Raw genomic sequence first — 10,673 nt, 5'->3', positions numbered from 1 at the left:
ATTACATGAGAAATGAGATTTGACGAATGTAGATATTCCTGAACAGTGGTTAATACTCATCGGTGAAAGGGCAAAAACCAAACAATATAAGATATAGGTCATGTTCAAAGCTGAATGCTACTGAAAATGTCACCAACTGTATTATCCGAGTGTAGTACATGTTTACTTACATTGATCATGAGTGCAAGCATCTGGAATTGTTCCATAGATATAAGATCATTGTAGGCAGGTACCTGGGCCAGCTTCAACATGGCACAGCCAGCAGCTAGCCTCAAACGAGACATATCGGCTTTACTGCAAAAAGAGTATACAAATAAAGAACATTTCATTGGGTGCTTCGAAGAAAGGCATAAAATGCAAACACCTTTCTGCTGTGTGTGTTTGGCATAAAATGTTTCCATCATAGCAGGTCACAGGCAAATAAAATGGAGACATTTTAAACCGTAACGCAAAACTACAACATGATTGGTAGAACTTATTGGCAAATCAACATAATGGTTATAGATCTGCAATCAAAAACACTATAACGGCTCAAGATTTACACTGAACCACAGGCTAGTTCTTGAAGAATCAGGAGAGTAAACTCATAACCAGAAAAGTCCAATGGTCTTGTGGTTTTCAATTATAAGAGAAATACCTAACTTTGAAATATTTTTAATATAAACCAAATGATGTTCAAAAAGTTTGAGTCTGTTAAATGTCTTTCAATTATGTTGAGCTAGCCATAAGACTTGGGACTGCGGTCCAGTGTAACATTTCAGCCCTGCGGTGCAAACTGCTACCACACCATGCCAGAAACACAGCAGTGACTCTAAGTTTTTGAGAAAGGATGGGTCATGGATGGGTTATTGTGAAGAAAAAAGGGGTGGGGAGTAAGAAGAATGAGTGAGTTACCTGATAGCCTTTCTCTCCATCAAGTCACCTTCATTCTTAATCATAGTCATGAGTAGACGGATGGTAGAGACACAGGGTGAGGTGTCTTGGGTGTTACGTAGTCCCTCTAACCATTGAACCAGCAACTTCATCGCTCGGATCTACATAAATGGCATTAAGGACATCGCCCATTAACAAACAAGAGTTAGTGATGTTCACATTAAAGTCAACCCTGTTGAGACCAAAGAGGCCACAAATGGATTGCATTAAATTGCCTTAAACATCCACAAAAAATAGTATGCATTCGTTTGACATAAAAGATAATAGTTAAGGTCATCTCCATAACATGTTAAAATCAGATGGGCAAACAGAATAACCAAATCAAAATTGACAAAATAATACATCACCAAAAAACAAGTTTGGGTATATCAATTATCATTGCTGATGAATGAAACAAATAAATGATTAAAGAATGTAGGAAAGCAAAGAATTTGTTCAGAGAAATGTTTAAACATATGTCACAAAGTTAAAAATAAGATACTAAAACATGAAGCAATCATTAAATCAGTCTTATCAACATTTCAAAATCAAACAGGTTGATTTATAATATAAACAATCATCAATTTGTCATGTTAAGCGAAGCCAGGTACATCGGACTGGCACAATAACAGTAATGGAAGAGATTTGCAAAATTATAATGTTGACAATTGTACATAAGTTCAAGATAATCAAAATACAAAAATAGATGCAAAGGACAAAATCAACAACAAATTATGATCATTCATCAAGAAACATTGCATTAGTTTTGCGGAAGAGATTCAAAATTCAAAATTATACAAACATTAATTATTAGATGAGATAAAACATGCATATCCACAATGATGACTTAGTTTTAAACAGTGAATTTAAAATATCCAATATAGAATGTGGAATGATAGAAGGTGGAAAATCAATGAAATAGTTTTAAGCTAAAATTGTATGCAATTTTCAGAATCATTAGAATGCAATTGGAGAATATAGTTTACTTGTACATAATATACAATGATCATTATAAATGCACAGCACATAAATATATATTCAAGGAATTTTGAGACAAGGAAAATTCATGAAAAATCAGGGAAATCACAAGCCTGAAAAACAGCACAAAAGTCTTCACCAATACAAATGACACATTTTGATAAGCAAAGTTGACCAGTCATTGACTGTCGTTTATTGGCAATCCTAACCCATACCTTAGCCAGCGTTTCTTCTGCAACTTGGTTGTCATGGCACCAGATGCCCTTAGTCGGTGTCCCTTCAGTCTGGTCTTGCATCAGGAGTCCCTTCACGATACAGCTGGCTATCATTGGCTTCATACTCAGACAGAACTGCTCTGGGACCAGCTTAGCCAGTTCCCCAACAGCTGTCAAGGCAGTCAGATGGTGCTCATGGTCCAAATTTAAGCATTTGTGCAGGCTCTGAATTAAGAGTCGATCAAAACATATCCGGGTTAAAACTTCCCAGAAAAATATATTTTTTGGGGTGAAGTGCATAATTGGTTCTGGATTAACCAAATTAAACCCCAAATTGGCAACAGTGAACTTGCCTGAGTTAGATACATTCAATAAAACTTTAGAACAATGTAGGCCTGGACGATATGACGATAATATCGTCACGATACGATATTGAAAACAATATCGCCAATATCGATGTTGGTTTTGAATTTATCCAAATATCGTCTCAAAACGATATTTTTTTTCATAGACGATATCTTTCAAAATATCAAGTATTTTCCTACGGATTTCTTACAATCTCACAGGTAAATAAGATTTGTTAGGGCTGATGCCGTCTTTTACGACTTCGAATGAAAGTTGTGAATGAACGCATACCTTGTAAACATCATCATATCTAGACATGGTGGTCTCTCTTTGCAGCGCTGAAGCATGACCAACGTTCTTGAACCGTTTATGTGCTGTGTGAATACCCGGAGCAGTATCTATCACCTCGATCCCACTGTTATTATGGTACTTTATTATTAGGGGATGCATGAACTGAGTGCTGCCGTGGCCAAGCGTGGGTGCAAAGCTGTAGGGGAATTTCCCTAGGCCAGAAACACCACGTAGCAGTATCCATCACCTCGATCCCACGGTTATTCTTACAAGTTATTATTAGGGGATGAATGAACCGAGTGTTTCCGTGCCCACAAGTGGGTGCAAAGCTGTAGGGGAAATTCCCTTGACCAGAAATCAACACGTTGTCGTCAGAAGATGTCGGACGCACTGAAAACTACTTGCCGTCAACTCAATGTCAACTCGCTAGGTGCTGTAAACTCACCATCAAAACCTCCAGTAATATATTTAAAATCCACAAAAGAGTCACAGAAATGTAAAGTATCAACCAAAAGAGAATTTTTACTAGTTTTGGTTACATTTCGGTAATAAATTGAGGGGTTTTTTTTATCGTGAAATGATTATCTTGAGGCGGCAAAAGCCGTCGGCCGCCATCTTGCTTCTTCACATAGCTTGTATTGTACATCATGGACAACAGAGGGCGCTTTCCTGCATTTGGAACTGTTTTGGCCATACAGCTATATAAAATAGCATCGGTCGTGTTGACGGTGAGTTGACCAACACAAGCGAATCGACTGTGAATATCAATGCACAGCTATAGTGATGATTGTGAACGCATTTGATCAAAAATAGCGGCACCAGGTTTTTCCTCCATGGGTTTTTAGAGATCGCAACACTCCAATCGATTGAGGTACAAATATGATTTGGAAAATTGCTTAAGAGCCAGTGATGTAAAACAAAAAAATATTACGTTTTCTGTTTCATTGAATATGGATGTAATGTTAATTCAGTAGTTTTCATCAAGGCGGTTTGAATAAAATTTATGTAATTTACGCAGTCCATTTTTTTATTTTTTTATTTTTTTTTTTGTTTTACACACAATAGTCATGTTTTGTTTGTCTTGTCTTCGTCCTTGCGGTAAAACAGTTTTTAGTGTGCGATTGAGCCATTGTTGTCCCCTTCTGATGGGTACTTTCAATTTTCAAAAATCTTCACGATATATCGTCATATCGGCGATATTTACCTGACGATATATCGCCAGTCAAAATTTTCGATATCGTCCAGGGCTAGAACAATGGTGTTGAGCATACATGTAATCAAGGCCAAATTACAAGGGATTGCACGTTTACAGTGCCCTTATTAAGACCAACAAACTTGGGAGTACAAAAAACATGTAGTTCTCACTCGTCTCTGGTTCCAAACTAAAAAAAAAAATGACTAGTGCATGACTGGTGCAAGAAATGAAGGGATGGTTTTAACAAAGGATCATAAACACAAAAGGATAATACATGCGGCCGATTTCACGATTCTTTACGCAACTGTGTAAGTCCACTTACGCAATGTTTATGTAACAGCCCTGTAAAGTACCAGCTGTAAGCACAGCTTCCTGAAGCAAACAACTCCCACGAATTTAAACCCAGATCAGAACCCCAAAAGTTCATAGTTATACAAAGTAGCTTCCCCTTACGGTGACCCTCTCCTTACACTACCAACATTGTATTGTAAACTTGGAAGTGATTCCTGGTTACAAATATTGCAGTTACCGATTGAATGGCTCCTGAACAAAAGTTAGGGAGACCTCCATTATAGGACTGCAAAATCCTGCAGGTTCAAATCCCACTCCAATCAATTTGTCCGTGTTCAACCCAAATGTGATGCAAAGTCTTACATTAACCAAAACATCATTCAAAATCAAAGCATAAAATGAAAACGATAACCCAAAATAGAAGTACATTCTTGGCTACTCACGTCATACAGCTGCTGGAACACAGCTACTTTGTTCTTGTTTAAGACAGCATTAATGCAACGGACGGCATGTTTGGCTTGGGAAGGAGTCCCCGTCTTAGCTTTGCTTAACAAGATGGGTAAGAGGCACCTGTATAATAAGCGCAAAAAAAACATGTAAGGTGATCAAAAGTATAATATAAAATATAAAAAAAATTAAAAAAATGCAAGTTGCCCCAAACAAGGCTCAAAGAACAACTGTTTAATGTTAAAAGAACTCAGGTGAGCTGAAGGTAGGAATTGATTTCCTTTTTAAAACAGTCTAGAATGTAGGATGGAGCAGGGGTGTCCTTATTACACAGGATCATCATAATGGATTTTAAAATCTCACATTGAACTTGAACAAACTTACGATGAAATGTTTGAGAATTCTTTGTCCAGATTCTCTCCAGTGTTGATGAAGATCTGGAGTGCAACATCAGACACGGTGTCGTCGTCGTGTTTCAGCATGGATATGAGCTGGCTGAAGCAACCCTCGCTCCTATAGGCATTGGGAAACACCATGGACAGAATCTGCAATACAAATAGTAATTAGGTTTGATTGTAAGACTATACAACTATTACTATAGGGTGTCGTGGCCGAGCAGATAAGAGCTCTGGTGAATCTGTACAGCAGAGTGTGGGTTCGAGTCCGGGTCGTGACACTTGTGTCCTTGAGCAAGACACTTACCTGTAATTGCTTCTCTCCATCCAGGGGTAAATGAGTACCTGTGAGACCAGAGATGGTTCTTGTGACTGATTAAGCTTTGTAGCGCATATTTGTTGCACAGGCTTTATACTCCATAGGGAGCTGAAATCGTTAAAGAGTTAATTAAATGGCCCAGTGACCATTGGTTATGATGTTGGAAGCGATTTGAGACACCCTTTGGATGTAAAAAGCGCTAAATAAAAACTGGTTAAATTATTATTTTACTCCAGACTATCAAATGAAGTCTACAGCTTAGGTAATAAGGAATTGAGACGTAAGGTGGGAAAACATCTGAGGGGGTCTCAAAGCACTTGTTATTTTTTATCATTAAGGCACTGTAAGGCATGCACAGCTATGCTTAAATATATGACCCATTTATTTACAAAGAACCATGTAATGGTTAATAACATAATGTGGCACAATCTGCAGCCAACCACACTAGCAACACCGGGTATTGGGTTATTTTTATGCATTACATGGCACACAGCATCTATGTACGGCTTTACAACCCATCCAAAAGACGAAGCAATGAGAACAATAACTTGAACCTCACTTTGGTGATCAGAATTATCACAACTTTCTTCCAGTGCGATTAACCACTTGACCATGATATGCCACATGATTCTATGCAAACCTTACTTGCTACTTTAATAAACAAAGTTTAAAAGAAAATTTAAATGATTGTATATTTGTTTTACTTGGGAAGATTACACAGTTCTGGAAGTTCTACCCAAAACTGCTTTTAGTCTGTTAGTTCTGTTAATCCTTACTGTTTTTACTTGATTGATTTGTTATGGTTCAGGTACTGTTTATAATTACATTTTAACTGTATTTTCTTTAAGGTTTTACAACTGTTTGGATTTTAATAAGGGAATAAAAGGGTAGCGACGAGTTCTTCAACGTACGTTTAAAGCCGGCAGGGTTGGCGGCCATGTGATAAAAAGCCGAAGGCGAGGGCCTTTATCGCACGGCAACGACCCTGCAAGGTTTTAAATGGACGTTGAAGAACGAGTCACTACTCTTTTATTCCCATGCATAAATGCCCTTTTGTTAAAAAACAAAATAAGGTTGTGAAACAAATACAGTTATAGACACTTTAACAATTGAAAATTTGAGGTTTGAAATATTTTTTTCCAAAACTTTGTGAAGAATCTGTTCAAGGCACGTGGGTTGTGTGTAGGCGCGCACGCTTAGATTACGCGCTGATAGCTTTGATTCGCGCGTTCCTTGTGATAATCTTGCGCGCCCGACACGCGGAAGCCAGCTCAGTGTGGATAAACAGAGCTCCAGTGTGCATTAACAAAAGGTTTGTGCACACCCACGTGACGCGCTCTCCACCAATAGGAGTAGAGAAACTGTCTGGGGTATTTATGAATGTTGTTTTTATCTGTTGCATGGATGGAAGCTGTGTAAATTGTCATTTCTATTACTTTTATTATTATTAGATATCAGACTAAGCACACATGCTGCACACATAAAGTGATCCAAGAATTACACAAACAAGTATATAGATAACTGCAAGACTTGCACACAGTACACTGACCTGTAGTAATTTAAGGCCCCTGACTTCAGTCTGCTCCTCAGCCCTGTCTTCAAAGTCATCTGCTATGCCCTCCACATGGTCATAGACAATAGTGACTAGCTCCTTGACTGCGTTGGCATCTACCACCAACGGGGAGATTCTCTCCATTAGGGTCTTCAGGGTATCATATGTAGGCGTCTTCTGTGTGCCTGTCGTGCCAAACTTCTTCATGACCTCACCCTTCAAAACAAGGATGTGGTTTATAAATCAGTTGCAAACAAAATAGAACATCACCAATCTTCTGTAGTGACGGCTAGTCAAAACAATAAGACCAATTAAGAACTTGCTCCACAGTAGTGAAGTTAATAATGAACGATCTTATTTAGCTCAAGTAGTAGTCCCAAACGATTTTCTACCTTCCAAAAACCCTGGACGATATGGAAAATTTTGACTGGCAATACATGTATATCGTTGGGTAAATATCGCCGATATGACGATACATCGTGAATAAGCTTGGGCGATATCTCGATATAAATTGAAAATCGTGATTATTATTATTGGTTTAATAAAAATCAAAAGGAGCAGCCAAAAGGCTGAATTATGTTTAGGTTTTCAATATAAAAACACATTCAAACATCAAAAACCAGCAAATATACAATAAAAGATATGTTGTGATACCCTGTCTTGCAAACACACAGGGCTGTATCAAAAAATATTAAGTCGCAAAACCAACCGGAAGATTCCCCAATTGATCCCAAAATGACAGGGTTTCTTGGACAAAATAAAATATAAAAGACTTTAGCGCCCAGGCGGTCTCCCGCAGACACTACAGAGGTAACACAATGTATCATTTACCTCCCCTGTGTGCATGGTGTGTGTGCCGCGAAATGCACACAATTGGGATCATATTACACAAACCACAACCCATCAGTACTGTTATGGATGCTTATTGGTTAGCTAGAATGAAATGGGAGGGATCTAGCTAAATATGCACACATGTAAGAACAGTCATGCGCAGTAAACACTTTAATAGACACTTTATGTGTATGTAACTCATAGATGTATTCAGCTCTATGGTGTAACTGAAAAGCCCATGTTTTCACACCATGGGTAGACAGTACACCCCAAAGATCCACACCTCAATTTGAAAGTAGTTTAAAGTATTTAAATTGGGCGTCGTAAGATGTCAGAATTTTAGACTTCAAATATGAATCGCGATATAATCGAATATCGCGATACTTTTTTGACGATACATCGTGGGACAATAAAAGCAATATCACCCAAGCTTACTCTTGAAGATTTTTGAAAATTTAAAGTGCCCTTTAGACAACTTTGGACAACAATGGCTCAATCGCAAGCTGAAAACCGTTTTACAGCAAGGAGGAAAAACAAAACATGACTTTTAATTTATATATAAAAAAAACATTAAAAATGACTGTATAAACTAAATAAATTTTTGTTTTAACCAGAAAAATATGAGAAGCTTAAAAAAGAAACAGGTAATTCCCCAATGTCTCTTGAATTAAATTAAAAAGCATGAAGTGTTACTTCATGTACTTACAACAGACTGTAGCGCTCTTTTACAGGTGACCTTGGGGTCAACAAGCTTCTCCAGCGCAGATCTGACCTTAAGATCTTCCTCAAGCATTAATGCCAGTTTCTTGAGATGATCAACAGCTTTGGCTGGTTCGGGTAGATGCTCTAATAGGAAATCAAACACAATCAATAGTGGTAAAAAAGTTAACTAAAAAATCTGAAACAAAGCTACAAATATCCCAATCTAAAAGAAATTAGGCCCAGGAGGATGGACAGCCAATAGTACAGATATCGCTCAGGTAAAGATTTGTAGCACAAGACTGCAACTTTTCCACAAAGACATGATTCAAACTAGAAAAGAATTATATCAATAAGGTTAGTAAGTAAGACTTACTTGAGATGGCAACAAGCTTGGGATCAATTAATTTGACTTTCTCATCTTTTCCTTTCTTAAAGCATTCCATCAGTTCTCGGACTTGAACACGAACGGTGTGCTGACATTTCATCATCTCAATCAGGGCCCTGTATATGAATAGACGGCAATGTGTCAGTAAAAAAAAATACATTCTAAACTGACAGAACTGTATAAACCTGTATAAAGATGAATAGCTCCCCCAACAAAAAAAAGATACTGGCCTTCTCTTTGCTTGGAGATCAAACCTTAAAAGGGGATTGAAAATTGATATTAATTATTTCTAACCCAGTTACACTGGTCGTCACATAACAATCGGTGCTTTTATTATAATATAATGATGTGATTAGGCCTGGGCGAATTATTCGAATATCCGGTTAATGGCGAATAGGTTTTCCTATCCGTAACCGCGAATGCCTTTTTTTTCTTAACCGGATATCCGCATAGGGCGCGAATAGCTATTTATAAACCGGATAGTTCTGTAATTACAACCAAGTAACCGGATAGTCTTTAATATCCGAATATCCGCGGACGTCGGGCGACAACTGACATGAATGTTTTGTCTGAATCCTAATGAAACTTCTATTAAGACAGCATAAAACAGCATAAATTAAGTATTTAACTATGCTTACCTCTTTGAAGAGTTAAAACAATGACATTTCTGACGTAATTTGTTCAAAGATTACAAAAGTTTTCCTTCACGTAGAGTCATCCACGATCAAAGAAAAAGCAAATCGCCATCTTTAAATTAGATCCGGTTATTTTTATGAATGAACCGAGTGACACTGTCTAAAACTAATATCAATCCGCCCAGAAGATCTCATTCACAAACGAATAGCGCCCTCTAGCGGCGAAAAAAACTATTCGAATATCCGGTTAATTTCGGATAGTTAGCCAGCGGTATCCGAATAACAAAATTTCACTATTCGCCCAGCACTAGATGTGATGGCCAGCAGGTATAAGCAGGAACTGGTTTAGAGTTCGGAATTCCATGTACAGCCACAGGCTTGCCATGATCGTGACGACATTCCACCTTCAGGTATCATATCCTAGAGTTCTAATGAGCCAAAAATTTGGCAAAGGCTATTGCTTCAATTGTGCACTACTGAACATATCAACTGGATTTTTGTGCCAAAATATATTTGATTGGCTAACTTTGTCAATTTGGGGTTGCTGGTTTCAAAAAAGTTGGGTAACAAAGTTAAATACTGAATCTAGCATGGCCATGCATAGATCTAGAGATTGATGTTTGATTGGAGAGAGAAAGCTTACTTGACGGCAAAGCGGTCCACAGTAGCAAAGAGTTGGAGCAATCTCTGCATACGTGGCTTCACCTCCAGGGTGTAAGGTACTAGTGTACTGGTGAAGATTCTCTCCACAAGCAGCCTAGAAATAACAAAAATAAAAATCCTAAATAGAATGGAATGATTCCATGTGAAACTCCTATTCAACAAAAGTTAATTTTTCACCTAAGTTGTAAACAGCGTTCTAGCAAGGCATTAAATAGCGTGACAGGCCGACACGCTATCAAAAAGTTCTAACGATAATTACTATGGTAAATAAGTCTTGATATGGTGATTGGTTGCACACACTTGTGTTTATTATTTTACATTAATAAATTTATTTACTTGTTTGAAATAAATAAAAAATAAACAAAATATCAGCTTCATGACCAAATAATTCTAGACCGAATGGACAACAGATTGGAAATTAGTCTTAACATCTTCATTTAAATGTTGCTTAAAGTCTTTAAACCAAAAATGGTATCAGGAGTATCACAAGGGCCCAACAATATTTTGTGAACAAACT

At 37.6% G+C, this 10,673-nt stretch overlaps 1 protein-coding gene across 2 annotated transcripts in view; it reads right to left on the bottom strand.

Annotated features, from left to right (window-relative positions):
- Positions 1 to 10,673, bottom strand: part of LOC139935740 (sister chromatid cohesion protein PDS5 homolog A-B-like) — a 40,624-nt gene that overhangs the window by 13,595 nt on the left and 16,356 nt on the right. For both annotated transcript variants that reach the window (XM_071930296.1, XM_071930297.1), the window contains exons 11-19: positions 10,137 to 10,250; positions 8,847 to 8,974; positions 8,478 to 8,617; positions 6,938 to 7,156; positions 5,059 to 5,219; positions 4,671 to 4,797; positions 2,106 to 2,330; positions 895 to 1,034; positions 171 to 294 (exon numbers count right to left, since the gene is read on the bottom strand). In XM_071930296.1, the coding sequence (XP_071786397.1) occupies positions 171 to 294; positions 895 to 1,034; positions 2,106 to 2,330; positions 4,671 to 4,797; positions 5,059 to 5,219; positions 6,938 to 7,156; positions 8,478 to 8,617; positions 8,847 to 8,974; positions 10,137 to 10,250 (1,378 nt within the window). The remainder of the gene's footprint in view (positions 1 to 170; positions 295 to 894; positions 1,035 to 2,105; positions 2,331 to 4,670; positions 4,798 to 5,058; positions 5,220 to 6,937; positions 7,157 to 8,477; positions 8,618 to 8,846; positions 8,975 to 10,136; positions 10,251 to 10,673) is intronic.

This window comes from Asterias amurensis, chromosome 4, assembly GCF_032118995.1.
Source record: "Asterias amurensis chromosome 4, ASM3211899v1".
Taxonomy (NCBI): Eukaryota; Metazoa; Echinodermata; class Asteroidea; order Forcipulatida; family Asteriidae; genus Asterias; species Asterias amurensis.
Note: the sequence above shows the minus strand (reverse complement) of the source record. Positions and strands in the feature narration are given on the sequence as shown.